Source organism: Eleginops maclovinus, chromosome 21, assembly GCF_036324505.1.
Source record: "Eleginops maclovinus isolate JMC-PN-2008 ecotype Puerto Natales chromosome 21, JC_Emac_rtc_rv5, whole genome shotgun sequence".
Classification (NCBI taxonomy): domain Eukaryota; kingdom Metazoa; phylum Chordata; class Actinopteri; order Perciformes; family Eleginopidae; genus Eleginops; species Eleginops maclovinus.
Window position 1 is genome coordinate 15,097,078 of NC_086369.1, and position 15,920 is coordinate 15,112,997.

Consider the following 15,920-nt stretch of genomic DNA (forward strand, 5'->3'; position numbering starts at 1 on the left):
CAGTAAAAATATGTGTAATATACACTTTTGGTTTTGATTCCCTTATTTTTAATACTTCATAGTGTTGCACTAAGTGAGTCCAGTTCTTATTGTGTGTCACATCTTCCCCAAAAGTAAATTAGTTGTGTGTATATATATTTGTTTTAAATCCAACACCTTTAAAGTTTATTAAAAAGTCCTGAAGACCATATATTTGTGTGAAACCATAATAAAATGCATACATCCGGGATAGATCCATCCAATAGAATCACACAACGTATAATTGAGTGGCGAATTGTGATTGGATGACAACCGATGATTCGGACCAATCAGAGCGTGGCAAGTCAGACAAGTCGCAGACAGAGGAGGCGGTGACGGTATGCGTGTTTTCAGAAGTAGTTTGTATGAAAACACAGACACACACACACACACACGCAGTATCGTCAGTATTGATCCGGAGAGTGTGTGTGTATGCAGCTGAGTGTGTGTGTGCATGTTCATGACACGTATCAGCCCTGTTATTAGCTAGGTTGATTAGCCGGAGACGAAGAGTTAAAAACACGTAATCTGCAGACAATGAAGAAGCTGGCTCTGCTGCTGGTTGTGTTGCTTGGTGTTGCACATTTTGCAACCCTCAGCCGATGTGAAGATGGTAAGTGAAGGTTTTACCAGTTTATTGTGTTTGCTGCAACTTAATTAGCTATTCAAGTGAAGACATCACGTGGCTGCTGTGCTAATTATTGACTCGCAAATTAGCTAGCTAAGTTAGATACCATGCTAGTGTGTTAGCCCGCTAGCTAACAAGACAGGTAAGCTAACGACAGCAGGACTGCCTTTTACACACACACACACACACACACACACACACACACACACACACACACACACACACACACACACACACAGTCTGTTTTGATGCATGGTTGGTGTGCAGGAGGTTGTCAGTGCAGCTGTGTGGAGCATTCACATTCTGTTATCACTGTCTACATGCACATGTGGGAGAAGTACTCAGATCTTGTACTTGAGTAAAAGTAGAAGTACTCAGATATTGTGCTTGAGTAAAAGTAGAATTACTCAGGTCTTGTACTTGAGTAAAGTAGAAGTACCAGAGTGTAGGAATACTCTGTCACAGTAAAGTATTCTAAATGTTCCTCCAATGAAAGTAGAAAGTACTCTCCTCTAAATGTACTTAAAGTAGCGACAGTAAAAGTAGTCATTGTCTGATTGGTCCATTTCAGAATAATATCTCTGATATGTTTTATAATGATTGATCATTAAAGTGTTCTCAGAGCTGGTAAAGGTGCAGCTAGTTCTAATGGCTTTGTATACTGCAGGGTAGCTGCTGGATTTACTGCAGGTGAACTAATAATCTGCCTAGCAACTAAAGCTAATAAATACATGTAGTGGAGTAAAAGTACACCATTTACTTCTGAACTGTAGAGGAGTAGAAGGACAAAGTAGCATAACATTAAAATAGGTTAACTAAAGTCCCTCAAAGTACTTGAATGATTCATAGTAGTATACATTATGATCTACGACATTAAAATGCTCCTGTTAGCAATTTAAACCATGTATAAACTAAACAAAATGCATAACATAGTTCTTAATCCAAGAAAAGGAGCATATGGCCCCTCTTAGTCTATCTTTTTAAACCTTTCCTGTTTCAACAAGAAGCGCTTTGATAAATGAGTTTGTACTGAAATCAGTTTGTCCTCTTCTTGTTCGCTGTCAGATGTTGCAGAGGAGAAGCAGGAAGCTGACGAAGAGGACAGTGACGAGGAGGAGGAGGAGGAGGATGAAGATGACACCGAGGTGAAAGAAGAGAATGGAGTGCTGGTTCTCAACAATAACAACTTTGACTCTTTCATGGAGGGCAAAGACACAGTGCTGGTGGAGTTTTATGCCCCATGGTGAGTCTATTAGGATTTTCTGTAGTCACACACATTTGACAGCAGCTCACTTTCCATAAGCATTCAATATTTAAATCTTTGTTTATCCCTTTAGGTGTGGCCACTGCAAACAGTTTGCCACAGAGTACGAGAAGATCGCTCAAACTCTGAAGGAGAGTGACCCTCCGATTCCTGTCGCCAAAGTGGATGCCACTGTAGCCAATGACATCGCGAGCAAGTTCGAAGTGTCTGGCTTTCCCACCTTTAAGATCATGAAAAACGGGGAAGCTCTGAACTACGAAGGAGAAAGGACAGAGAAAGGTAGGGGCATCTGGATAATTTAAGCATCACTTTGACCTTTAAAGTCAAACCTCACCTCGTTATTAAATGTGTTCAATGCCTGTTTGTTGCAGCTATTGTGGCTCGGGTGAAAGAGGTGGCTCAGCCAGATTGGAAACCCCCTCCTGATGCGACGCTGGTACTCACCACAGACAACTTTGATGAGACTGTTAACAACGCAGACATCATCCTGGTGGAGTTCTACGCTCCATGGTCAGCAGACGGTCATTTATAAAATACAGATGGTTTAATTGTCACTGTTGTCAATTTTGTTGGCTTAAAAGCGTCCCAAGGTTTCAAGGTTTCAAGGCTTCAAGGTTTCAACATATTTTAAAAGGTCCGTCTCTGTCCTGACTCCCCTCCAGGTGCGGACACTGTAAGAGTTTGGCTCCAGAGTACGAGAAGGCAGCGAAGGATCTGAGTCAGCGCTCTCCTCCCATTCCTCTGGCCAAGGTGGACGCCACCGTCGAGAGCGAGGTGGCCTCACGCTTTGAAGTGACAGGCTACCCCACCATCAAGATCTTCAGGAAGGGAAAGATGTTCGACTACAACGGACCCAGAGAGCACCGCGGTAGGTCACTCGGATATCTTTCTATATAAATAGATCTGCAACACCCAAATGACACATTAAATGCTTGATATCCTGAGAACATTTGAAGTATTTCTTTATTGACGGCCATGTATTGAACGTTTTCCTCCATAAGTAGTAAGGAGGTCCGGTTAACAGGCCAGGGGTCTCCTGACACGTTTTTAATTCTTTAATTTTCTGGATTTCATGCATTCTTATGCATTTGCAAATAAAATAAACAAATACAAGTCACAGTTCTTCAAGCACAGTTGATTTACCTCTTTATCTTTCCCTTTAGGCATTGTTGATTACATGATCGAGCAGGCCGGACCTCCCTCTAAGCAGGTCCAGGCAGTGAAGCAGGTTCAGGAACTCATCAAAGATGGCGACGATGCCGTTATAGTCGGCGTGTTCTCCAGTGAACAGGATGCAGCTTATGAGATCTACATCGAGGCCTGTAAGTACCATGACATTTGAGGAATGTCTAAAGGTCCTGCAGCTGTCTTCAGCTGGTACACGGCAGTGAAATGGTCTTAACGCTCATGGCTGTTCTGCAGGTAACGTCCTGAGGGAAGACTTCACCTTCCGTCACTCCTTCAGCTCCGAAGTGGCCAAACTGCTCAAAGCTTCGCCCGGTCAGATCGTCATCTCTCAGCCTGAAAAGTTCCACTCCAAATACGAGCCAGCGTCACACACACTCACAGTGGAGGTACTGTCTTTTGATTTCAATTGTTTTTATGCTGTGTTAAACTCCTCGCCTCGTAATGACTGTGCTTTCAGGCTCAGTATCAGTGTTGCATGGACTAAATAAGCAATCATTTAAGAGTCACTTTTCAACTAAAGACATGTTTATTTATTTCCTAGGACTCCACAGCCGTGTCACAAGTGCAGGAGTTCTTCAGAAAGCATGTGATTCCCCTGGTGGGCCACAGAAAACCAGCCAATGATGCCAAGCGGTACACCAAGAGACCCCTGGTGGTGGTTTACTATGGAGTTGACTTCAGCTTTGACTTCAGGAAAGGTGAGTCTTTTTATTTTACCGGGAAAAACGAGTTTGACCTGGGGTCATTAAGTTCAGATTCACTCATTCATTATTGGTGCTTTATTTATGGCATCCTGCCAGAGTTGATGTACTTTAAAAGAACAATAGTTTATAACATTTTTAAAGTCTACTACTTTTTTCTACATTTTCTCTCAACTTTACTGCAACTTTTGTTAGTTTTTACTAAATGACAAAATGATCAGCATGCTATATCTTCTGAACTTATTATTTGCCAGGCTATACTTTGTTGATTTAACATTTTCGACATGCAATACTATAAAATAATATCAACTTACTATACTGTTTCATTTGTGATACCTTCGAAATACTATGTTGGGTATATTGACTGACGCTTGTATGCTGTTTTATTGTGACTTTTTAGACATAGAACAGGGTTTTGTCTAAGGTCACTGTCGGCGTGCGCCCTAATCCAAAATGCAGATTTGCAGAAAACAATATTTCTGTTCGTCAATTAGATTGTTTCTTTTACTCTCCTCTTCTCTGTAGAGGAAGTGAAGAGACTTTAACTCTGGATTTATTTGTTGTTTGAGGTGCAATATATGACGCGGCAGCTTTAATACCCAGAAGTGGGTGCAACATCAAGCTGTCTTTGGCTCTTTCTGCTGTAACAATGCAAATGTCCCCTCTGTGGGACTATTAAAGGGATTCTGATTCGGAAGTGACGTTGGCGCCTTCATACTGTGTTTTCTAGAAAAACCCTGTACTATACTATGCCGTTTTTCTTATATTTTCAACATACTATGTCTGGTTTTCACGTGTTCTCGAGATACAATACTACGTTTCTCTTGATATTTTAACATACTATTCTTTACATCCTTTGTAAGTTTGAGTATGTTTTATGACAAACTGTCAATGGGGTTATCTGACATCAATAATAATAATTAATACAAATTGTGGAAGATTTACGATGCATTCACAAAACCTCTTAACCCTTGTTTGTCTTTTATTTTTAGCCACGCAATTCTGGAGGTCCAAGGTGCTCGAGGTGGCTAAAGACTTCCCCGAGTACACTTTTGCTATTGGCGATGAGGAGGACTACGCTGAGGAGCTGAAGGGCCTCGGCCTCAGCGACAGCGGAGAGGAGGTGAACGTGGGGATTTTGGCAGATGGAGGCAAAAAGTTTGCCATGGATCCGGAGGAGTTTGACGCTGACGTGCTGAGAGACTTTGTGAAGGCTTTCAAGAAAGGTGAGTGTTGAGTTGTTTAGGCAATACTGAAAGATGGGTAACAGCTTTACTAGTGGAAATCCTGGTTTTATTACATTTATTACAAGAGCTGAGGTTGAACTTCATAAAATAAACTCACCCATGCCAAAATGTATCCCTTTAAAAAAAAGAAGCCCAACATGTTTCTAGTGGGGCTTAAGGGTTAATCTGCTCTCACAGTTTAGACCAAGATTAAACTCACATTTGTTCTGAACTTCTTTCTGTTGTCTACAGGAAAGCTGAACCCCATCATTAAGTCCCAGCCAGTGCCAAAGAACAACAAAGGACCCGTTAAGGTCGTGGTCGGAAAAACCTTTGACAAGATCGTCATGGATACCCAGAAGGATGTCCTGATTGAGTTTTACGCCCCCTGGTGTGGCCACTGCAAGAAACTGGAGCCAGATTATGTGGCTCTTGGCAAGAAGTACAAGGGGGAGAAGAACCTGGTGATCGCCAAGATGGACGCCACGGCCAATGATGTGCCAAACGACAACTACAAAACAGAAGGTTTCCCTACGATATACTTGGCCCCCAGCAATGACAAGCAGAACCCCATTAAATTTGAAGGGGGAGACAGAACTGTAGAGGGCTTCAGCAACTTCTTAGAAAAGCACGCCACAAAGCTATCGGAAAAAAGAGATGAACTTTGAAAGCATCTCTCGAAGAGCAGTAGCTAAGAACTCTCACCGTGCTCGGCAGAGTCTTAGATGAGGCTTTGGCAACGCAGCGGAGATAAAAACGGTGTTACTGAGATGATAGCACTTCAATCATCTTTTTCTTTTAGTTGTCTGTTCATTCCAAGGGATTCAGCTTTCCTATGTTTCTGAAAAAAGCATGTAAGCACTGTTGAGGATTTCCATCTTTTTAAATAAAATGACACAATGGCGGCTTTGAAGGCCAGCACTCAAATCATTTCTCCTCTTTGTCACCGTAAATTAATGCAAGCACACAATGCAGATTGAAAGGGTTTAATAACATGCAAGAACAATTTAAATATTAGTAAAACACATGTCTACAATCTGAGACAGGCTTTAAATCATGGATTGCTCCTTCAGGACTCAGTAACATGGTTCATGCTCAAAAGTTAGTCAGGTGAGGAAATAATTAACACACATGTCATTGAATAGCATGTCCAACTCGTTTTCCAATGGTTCTTGGCAGCAGAGAAATTAATGTGTGACACCACGACCTCTGAACTCTCTTATACTCTTTAAATGACATAGAATCACAAACCGGTCAGCTAGATTTTTTTTAAAGTGCATCATTTAGTGAAAATAATCACATCTTCACGTGCTGTACATGAGCAGGACACCTAAGTTGTACTAGCTTTATGAACATGGATGCAGCAAAGAAGTTCCAAACTGATGCAAAACTGAGAATATCTGTAAAAAAATCACATGTAGTGTAAATACAGCCTCGAGGTGACATCAGGACGGCTCCCTCGACACAAAGGCACTTTAAAGAAACTGGCACTGATTGGGTTGGTTTCTGAGGCGATCGTTATGAAAACTGCTTTGTGAAACGCACGTGGAAGTCCCTGATTTTCTGCAGCACGTCCTTCAGCTTTTCAGTGGGAGGCAAGATAGTCATCCTGGTAAAACAGCAGGAAGGGAGATATGGTTTAATGGCAATACAAATGTGGTGGATGAGACTGGTTAACTTTGATCCATAAAAAGAAGTAGGACTAACCTGAAGTGAAAAGTTCCCTCTCTCTGGCCAAATCCACTCCCTGGCACGAGGCAGATGCCCTCCTCCTCCAGCAGCCTCATGCAGTAGAACATGTCTGGGGCAAGGCCTTCCTCCTGGGGATGGACACACATGAGAATGTATTTAACACCTATGAGGTAATCCAGGTGAGATGAGGTTTGTGTGCAGTGCATACCTTAGCTGTGTCGATACACTTCTGTGGTAAAGTGATGCGGGGGAAGGTGTACATGGCCCCCTGCACAGGGTTACAGATGATACCTGGTACTGTGTTGAAGGTCTTCTCCGTTAGCCTCGCCTTTTCTGCTAAAGCTGCAAGCACCTCTGTCCGCTCCTGAGGAGGAAGCAGGAGAGACGAAAACGTTATTGTAGTTTATGGAAATATAGTATACCGAAAAAGCAGTAGCATATTATGGCTAAAAAATGATTGAAAATCACTCAGTATAATATGCTATTTCAATTATACGATTTGATCATTTTTGGGTAAAAAATAAATATGTATTATGCCTCATTTGGACAGAATACACCGTTCACTACCCCTACGCGGTATACCACGTGGTTTTTGAGCATTTTTGGCCGTGATATGCTGTTTTGAAAAGATGGAAAAAAACATGGCATCTAGGATCAACATGTTTTGACTCCACGAACACCCCGAAGTAGATCACAGTATGCGGTGGTGTTTAGAATCATTACAGAAATACAATATGTTCGCATACAGTCTGTGTTTTCTCATACCTTCATAAACATGCTGTAGGAGGGCTCATCGGGCTGGGGGGGGTTCACCACCAGGTCCAGGAGAGCCTGACCGGTGACGGGGGGGCACAGACGCACCGACACTAGCTTCGTGAGCTGGGCCTTCACTTCAGGGTCCATGTTAATCACCTCCATATAGCCGCCGCGAAATCCACACCTGACCGAAGCAAACCGAGGAAAGCAAAAGACACATCAACAACGGGAGCTTAGTTTTGTGTGTTTCATTAGCATATGATTAAAGGGAAGATAAGAGAAACCTTTACTGATCCCTGTCGGGAAATTCAGGAGTCAAAGCAGCCCAATGTCCCCCCCCCCCCACACACTTTATTTAATAACAAATGACATTCAAAATAGCTATTATTGTTTGCAATGTCTTTGTGTGTGTGTGTGTGTGTGTGTGTGTGTGTGTGTGTGTGTGTGTGTGTGTGTGTGTGTGTGTGTGTGTGTGTGTGTGTGTGTGTGTGTGTGTGTGTGTGTGTGTGTGTGTGTGTGTGTGTGTGTGTGTGTGTGTGTGGCGCCACTCACTCTCCCATGTAGCATTTGGAGGTGGAGTGGAAGGAAGCCATCTCCACGGTGCTGGAGTACTCTGGTCCCATCTCAAACAGTACTTTCTTAAAGGAGTGAAACTTGCAGCCTTCTGCGTACACATTGTCCTGGTACACCTGAGGAGGGACAACAGCTTATTAAAACACATCATTATCCAGAAAATAATAAACTGAAACAAGCTGTGATATATTTAACTCTTGGATGTAAAATAAATTAAGCTGATCTTGGCAACTTTTTCCATACTTTTCGATTTGGCTAGTTTTTCAGTTGTATTAGCGTGTGCACGCCTCTTTATTTAATATGCAAGTTTACTTTTGCCTTTGGTCTCGACTGTACCTTTGCTGTAATCCTGTAAATGGCCCCCTACGGAAAAAGGTAAGGATTTCTGGTTCTGAATCTGTGTTACCTTCAGGGACTAAGGGGAAATAGATACAAGTAAAAAACGACCTCATAAGTTGGGCAGGGGTTGCACAAGAGTTTGGCACCATTTTATCCTTGAAGACTGAAAGAACTAGGAATTCTGACACCTCTTGTGACACTGGGTCCAAAATGTATGTTCAAATGTTAACTTTTAAGGCTCAAGTTTTCTTTTTATATGAAAGAAAACAGGAAGTGAAAAAACTTCTGAATTGAGGAAATGACATTACCTCGTCAGCCATGACGAAGAGATGCTCCTCTTTTGCAAATCGGATCACATCTTCAATGCACTGTCTGCTCTGGACCTGACCTATCACACGGGATAAACAGAGTTACATGAAAGCTGGGCGTTCACATAGAAAACTGAGCAACAATTTCTTTAAAAAAAGGAAACAGTAATCATACCAGTGGGGTTTCCGGGGTTGATGATGCAGAGGACGCGGGGGTTGCAGTGCTGCCGGGCGGCTGTGACGGCTCTCTTCAGCTCCGTCACATCCAGACTCCAACACTTGTCCTCGTCCAGGTAGTAGCTGATCTGCACGGCAGCCAGGTCTGCCAGAGCGGCCGAGTACAGCGGGTACTGAGGAATGGAGATCATCACTCCTGTACGGTCATGCCCCTCGCCACACACCAGCAACTTCAGCATGGTCTGGGATATGGGGAAAGGAAGGGAGAGACAAAGGATGACGTTGGGGTGTTGTAAATGGCATTAGACTAGAACAATGGTATAGCCGTCAGTTCTGCAAAAGGAAATGTCCATTTAACCCAAAGTGAAATCAAATTAGAAACCCCTGTTAGCTTCCTGCAGGTCAACCAGGCCCAGTAGGGGCATGCACAACTCCATCTACTCTATGTATGCATGCATGTCCAGAACTCTGCCGCCAGAGTTCTCACCCGCACCATACCATGGCAGCACATCACCCCCACCCTCATCCACCTTCACTGGCTCCCGATCAAGTCCCGGATCACTTTCAAAACCCTCCTCCTCACCTACAAGTTTCTGCATGGTCTCGCTCCACAGTACCTATCAGACCTCCTCCATCCCTACACCCCTACACAGAGTCTGCGGTCCTCGAACACAGGCCTTCTCTCTGTTCCCCACACTCACCTACGCACCGTTGGTGACAGGGCGTTCCGTGTTGCGGCCCCCACCCTCTGGAACGCTCTTCCTGCAGAGATCTGCAATGCTGCCTCCCCGGACATCTTCAAATCCTCACTAAAAACTCACCTCTTCATCATAGCCTCTGACCATTAACTCATCTCACCCCCGTTATATTCCAGCTGCCATTTCTGTTTTCTTTTTTATTCACTATATTTTTCTATTCTTTTATTTGCTCTACTTTTTTGTTTGTTTATTTGTTTTCTGTCTGTCCTCACAACATGGAAAGCGGCCTTGGGTTCCTAGAAAGGCGCTAAATAAATTCAAATTATTATTATTATTATTGTGTAATACTCTGAGTATGGACCTGATTCAAACCCACTTCTCAAAATCCTTTACAGTTGATCACTAGCCTGATTAAGTTGCATAAAACTGGAAAAAGCTGCATCCTCAGTCAAAGGTCTGTGGGTGGAGATGTGCAAAGTGCAGCAGAGTGTATAATCAACAGGAGTTAAATAAAGAAGAGACTCACGGGGCAATTATACCCAGAGTGTCACACGGGCAGGGTTAAGGCAATAGATGAACTGGTGGCCTACAGTGCATCGGCAATAAAAGCTGTAACGTGTACCACGATTGCGTCACTGGCCCCGGTGGAGAGGTAGATGTTGTCGGGGTTGGAGGGGATCCCGCCGTCTCTCTTCTCGATGTAGCGCGACACGTCCTGACGGATGCACTCGATACCCTGGCTCGCACTGTAGGCCCCTTGAACACATGGCGATGAACTTTGATTAAACAAAACATTGCTCACTGTCTGTTTAAATAGTGACACTGTCCAAACACATGTTAATGAGTAGACAAGGGGAGGTGGATGCGATGGAGGGGGGTGTAGATGTGGTTGGAGGAGAAAGGGGGAGTTGCCTGACCTATACTGTGGCCCCCGCAGGCAGCGAGGATACGCCGGGCTCTTTGCTTGGCATCCTCCGGGAACTTGTTGTCTTCCAGGAGTGCAGGGTAAGAACACAGAGCCAAGACCTGAGAGGGGAGGGGGAAATGAAAGTCCAACAGGCACATTTAGTCTGTGTAAATCCAGTAAGGCCAGTTTAACATACAGAATCCGAAACAGGTCTATTGCCAAGTAGGTAGACACATACGAGGAATGTGTGTTGGTGTAAATGGTGCATAAACAACACAGTTTAAGATAAGAATAAGATATAAAGCACTTAAAAGCTGTCCGACCTGTCTGAGAAATGTGATTGGTTTTTGACCCATGGCATGGGCGTCACCTATGTTTGCCTTGATGACTTCTGTGAAAGGTTTCTTGACTCCCTGAAAATACAAAAGACAGAAAACACGGCAGGTAAATACGAAGACCGAGAGAAGAAGTTAGAACATGTTGAGTTTTTGTTATAGATACCAGCCATCATCGCTTGCAAGTAGCAACACATTCAAACAGAACAAACAGGATGTGTGAATCTTTAATGAGGGGTGGGAAGGAAGGATTTATCTGCATGATGTGGAAACTGTATGGCTTTAATTCAAATGATGTACAGCATCCTCCGCCCACTAGTCAATTTACAGTCAAAATTGCCATCATTTCATACATTTAATTCCGTTTTGTGGAGTGCATGTGACCTTTCTCCACCAACATTTAACCAGCTTAACGTTGATTTAAAATGTGAGACCTTTACAGAATAAATGGGACAAAGCCCTCAAAACTTAATGCCTTCAGCTGCAGCATGGAGACATAAAAGTCCCTCTAAACTAAGAAAGGTTTCCCTATTCCGATCTTGTGCCCAGAGTCAAATAAAGAGAACATGTTATTTGCATATCCTTCACGCCCGTGTTTACATTTCCTAACCAAGAATACAAAAGTGATTCATGGATGTTGGCTACAGGACTTCTTATAACTCCTGTGTTTGAAATTCAAAAAGTTATCCAGATATGGAACGTTTGCTCAGGGCTTAGGTGGTGGGAAAATGAAATCCTAATAGACACATCACAAGTGTGTTGTTACCAGCTCTGGGATCAGCATGTAAATATAGCCAGGGACACTTATATGCATCTCACACATGAATCTCTGAGAAGCACATGTTGCCTCTGCACAGTCAGACTCAAACCCGCCAGACACTTCTTCTGCTTCTGGTTATGGATTCACTCAAGAACTGCTACCTTAACCCAATAGTGAGACAGGCTCGGCTCTTTTTCATTACATTTCCTCCTCATCTGAACCATTTACTTCATCAGAGTCCTTCATCTGCATCTCTTTGCCTTAATTGGATATGTAATCTTTAGTTTGGTGCCTGCCAGTCTGTGGGCAACACCACGCTGCAGCTGTTAATCAGGTGACGTAATGTGACAATAGATTGTCCCATGTTTCTTTACACCAGTGTTGAGCAATGAGGTCTGATAAACCAGAGTTTTATGGCTTTATAGTTTTTGCATTCAGATTGATATCATTGAATGAAGAGTCATTGCATTTTACTGCAGGCTGATGTGACATTCAACGTCAAATGAAACTGAAAATTAGATTAGATTAAGAAATGTTTGACTTCTTGTGAAATCTTTACACAATCGCACTGCAATATACAGTTGTGTTCAAAATGTGTGTTTAGAAAAGTTAGTAAAGCTCAGAACCTTATAATAGTTCTTTATTGTCATACACACAAATGAATTGGGAACATTCTATTCCAAATCAAAACATGAAGAAAAAATGATCAAATGAGTTTTCACTTTACAGAAAGTGAATATTAGGCTGTTCAAAAGATAGTCTGTATTTCTCTTCACTAACTCAAATATTTACTGAAAAATGCTTGAAGATTTAGCTTTCCTGAGAATCACTGAACTAATATTTAGTGGTATAACCACTGTTTCTGAGAACTGCTTCACATCGGTGTTGCATGGAGTCAACCAACTTCTGGCACCTGTGAACAGGTATTCCAGCCCAGACGATCGGACTACACTCCACAACTCCTCTGCATTTCTTGGTGTTGCCTCAGAAGCAGCAGTTTGACATAACCCCACAAGTTTTCTATTGGATTAAGGTCTGGGGATTTTACGTTTTCTTCCCAGCTTTCTGGTTTTGGTTGCCATTTTAAAGCATTTGAGATCCTTTTAGCTGAGCAGCCGATTGTCCTCTGCACTTCTTTGTATGTTTTCCCCTCTTTAATCAACTTTTTAATCAAAGTACAATGTTTTTCTGAACAATGTCTGGAACGACCCATTTTACTCAGGTTTTCAGAGAGAAATGCACTTTACCATGTGCTGCCTTCGTCCTTAAATAAGGGTCACCTGTTTTTTCACAGAATTAAGGATTTCACTAATTGAACTCCACACGGCTATTATTTTGAACACTTCCCTTTCAATCTGTGACATTCCCTATATAATCGAGCCATGATATGACATGATCAAATATCAGGTAAAAGTCCTCCAAGGGCACATGTACTTTCCTTTTGATTAAGTCAACGTTATCATTTCTATGACCTTAACATTTAAATGACAGCAGGAGCAATCGTACAGGGTTACCTGGGTTTATGGGCTTGTTTGAAATGTGAGTAACTGGATGCAACACGTTTCCTTTTCAGTCCCGGGGCAACAAAGAGGCTGCTGTTCTCGGGGAAAGAGAGGAGCTGAGCACTGATTCTCCTGCTCGCGCTGCGCCAGGCACTGATTACACAGGCCAGAGCACAGAGACAAGAAACCCTCCGGGCCACCAGGCTGAATTCACATTTCACTTCGTCTGTGATATAATCTGAGAAACTGTCATTCCTCGGACAGTGTCCAGTCAGGTTGGAATAATGAGAAATGTTTGCTCATGTGATACATGCAACTCCTGCCAATTTATCCCTCCACACAGAAAATAAAAGAGAAAGGCCTTTGTGATTACACAAATATCTAAATAAAAACAAGTTCTCTTCCCTGATCTCTTGCCCTGTTGTCCTCTCACTGTCCCTGACGGTGCAGACTTTAGATCCAAGCTTGGCTAGATGTCTGGGGTGAGGTTTTATAAGGGTCATCAACACAGCAGCGCACGTATGCACTTTCACACACTTGCATAAAATGTGCTGAGCCATCAGTAGAAACGTTCCAGTCACAGGTCTGACAGGAAAGACACACTCCCAGCCGATTGGACATCTGATGCAAACCCTCCTGACCTCACAGAAAAACTCCAGGATTTCACTGTCTCTCCCTTTTTGTATAGCTGCAGGAGTAACAAATGTCTGAAATAAATCTGTACAATTCATAAGCAAACTTTCTATGGTGCTGCAGCACACCATTCCAGCTACTCCAGGCCCGAGCATTAGCCTCCTTTCCCCTTTCATCACTGGAGGCCAAACAAGTGGATTGCCAGGAACTGGAGCACTTTGAGCAGAAACTGGGCTGCTTGTATTGGAGGTCCTCGTAGAGAAAGGCCTGTGACGCTGCGGGGCCTCGCAGCTGCAGCTCTTTCCAATGAACTCCCCCCCCAGTGGGGAGGGAGGGAGGTGAGCAAACCCAGAGACACAAAAGAGGATAGAGAATGTAGCCTCTCATCTTACGTAATAACCTTCCACCATACACATTCTCTCAGGATAGAGTGAAATGCAAACACTCAGTACCTCCTGCAGGATGTGGGTCTCATAAAAAGGACAGAGCTGCGTCACTCCTTGTTTAACGCGCTGAGGAATGCATGGTGGATCCAATTGACCACTGCAGAATGTAATACGAGAGGAGGAGTGCTGCGCAGAACATAACATGCTGTCATGCAGGGGCTTTTAAAAGCCCACCATCTACTTCCTGCCTCCACTCTCTCAGCCTGTCAGCACAAACTGTCAAATGCATGCATATTATTCAGGTGTAGCCTATATCTGTCCTCCCTCTTTCTTTTATTGCTATACATTGAGGATAAAAATAACTTGGTTAATAACTTCTGTCTTCCTCCCCAGCTAATGGGTGCCAAAAAACACTGAGAGGCACTCTGGGTTTGATTGATAAAAAGGTGATTGAAAAAATACGTATGATTTATATATTCTTCTATGGAAAACGAGCAGGGAAATAACTTGTTTTTGCTCCACAGCTGTGGAAAGGAAAAGAAATGTACTAAAGAAAAACAGACTGGTATTGAGCTTTTGGCAAAAGTCAATTTCCAGGCAGTTCAACAGCTTTTCACATCATCTTCTATCCCACAAACACACACTATTTCATTTCTCAACATTTGGGATTTACTATATGCTTGTACCCTTATAATAAAATTAAATAAAACCAAATGTTCCACATAAAAGCTTCAACCTCCCTGTCATATCATGTAAAATAAATAAAAACAGCTCTCTATAAACGCCCCTCATCAGCAGACTGTGATCATTACAATGTTCCGTTGTCTACAGCGGTGTAAAGGAAGTGTGTTTAATCAGCTACTGTACTAAAGTACACTTTGGAGATACTAGTACTGCACTTTACTACTTAAATGTTGTATTACTTCCTTTCTCCTTTCAGTTGACTACCACATCTGAGTGCTTCTCCCACTCTTCACCTCTTTCAGCTCCTTCTCTATCTGCAGGGCGCGCTGCACGATGGCCCCTCGCACCGCGTACTCCACCTTCTTCACGTTGGGGTTCATGGTGTCCAGGGTCAGCACCTTGCCCCTGGACACGGACCCGTTCACCGCCTGAGTGGACATGTTGGTTCAGTCTGGATATCTGGAACAGAGACAGAGTTTTAGAGGCTCCACAGTGAACAGCTGTGACTGTACACCGGCCGTCAAAAAAGGTTTCAGAGCTGGAAGGAGTATGCAGATGCTTTAGTACCAAGACATTAATGTCAAAATACTTCATTACAAGTAAAAGTCCTGCGTTCAATCTTACTTAAATAAAAGTACAAAAGTGTTATCAGCTAAATGTACTGAAAGTATAACAGTTAAAATACTCATTGCGCAGAAAATGTGCCTTTATGTATTTATACATGTGACATTTCTAGATACCATTGTTGCATTAATAGCATTTTACTGTTGTAGATGAACAAAGTGCTGATTTACTTTCGGTAAATATTCTCTTTTGTGAATTATAGAGTCCGCTAGTTTTATTTTCCAGAGATACATTTAGTTAAATGAAGCTATGTTCATGATCTCCCTTCTGGAGTAGAAGTAGCATTACATGGAAATACTCAAGTATAGTACCAGTGCGTCAAAACTGTCCTTAAGCGCAGTACTTGAGTAAATGTACTTACCAGCTCTGCCAGTTGTTCCGCGAGGAGAAGGAGTCCGTTGCCTCGTGTTGTTTACTTCCACTCAGACTCCTCGAGCTCCGAATGACAGTTGAGCCTCTGGTGTTCATATTCTCACCCGCGAGACACGCCTTCGCTCGTGGTTGGCTGGTTTCTTGTCCAA

General features: G+C 42.9%; 2 protein-coding genes across 2 annotated transcripts; one reads left to right on the plus strand and one right to left on the minus strand.

Moving 5' to 3' along the window:
• Positions 1–358: 358 nt before the first annotated feature.
• On the plus strand, positions 359–5,952 carry pdia4 (protein disulfide isomerase family A, member 4). The gene is made up of 10 exons (XM_063912364.1): positions 359–631; positions 1,712–1,889; positions 1,984–2,189; positions 2,282–2,420; positions 2,573–2,778; positions 3,074–3,232; positions 3,333–3,484; positions 3,640–3,796; positions 4,792–5,025; positions 5,278–5,952. Exons 1-10 carry the CDS (start codon positions 556–558, stop codon positions 5,691–5,693), a joined length of 1,923 nt encoding a protein of 640 aa, XP_063768434.1. The 5' UTR covers positions 359–555; the 3' UTR covers positions 5,694–5,952.
• A 45-nt stretch (positions 5,953–5,997) lies between these two features.
• si:ch211-217a12.1 (alanine aminotransferase 2-like) lies at positions 5,998–15,872 on the minus strand. Its single transcript, XM_063912365.1, has 12 exons — positions 15,761–15,872; positions 15,069–15,234; positions 10,799–10,888; positions 10,486–10,594; positions 10,191–10,324; positions 8,869–9,112; positions 8,694–8,773; positions 8,026–8,162; positions 7,483–7,657; positions 6,926–7,081; positions 6,733–6,845; positions 5,998–6,634 (listed from the first exon to the last, which is right to left on the minus strand). The coding sequence occupies exons 2-12, from the start codon at positions 15,213–15,215 to the stop codon at positions 6,544–6,546; spliced, it is 1,476 nt and encodes a 491-aa protein (XP_063768435.1). The 5' UTR covers positions 15,216–15,234; positions 15,761–15,872; the 3' UTR covers positions 5,998–6,543.
• Positions 15,873–15,920: the final 48 nt, after the last annotated feature.

Bases quoted from the DNA above. Each gene is read 5' to 3' on its own strand.
- pdia4 (XM_063912364.1), top strand. From the start codon at position 556: ATGAAGAAGCTGGCTCTGCTGCTGGTTGTGTTGCTTGGTGTTGCACAT. The intron at 632-1,711 runs GTAAGTGAAGGT...GTTCGCTGTCAG, and splicing joins CCTCAGCCGATGTGAAGATG to ATGTTGCAGAGGAGAAGCAG. The intron at 1,890-1,983 runs GTGAGTCTATTA...TTATCCCTTTAG, and splicing joins GTGGAGTTTTATGCCCCATG to GTGTGGCCACTGCAAACAGT.
- si:ch211-217a12.1 (XM_063912365.1), bottom strand. From the start codon at position 15,215: ATGTCCACTCAGGCGGTGAACGGGTCCGTGTCCAGGGGCAAGGTGCTG. The intron at 10,325-10,485 runs GTCAGGCAACTC...CATGTGTTCAAG, and splicing joins CTGCGGGGGCCACAGTATAG to GGGCCTACAGTGCGAGCCAG. The intron at 6,635-6,732 runs GTTAGTCCTACT...CTGTTTTACCAG, and splicing joins GAGGGAACTTTTCACTTCAG to GATGACTATCTTGCCTCCCA.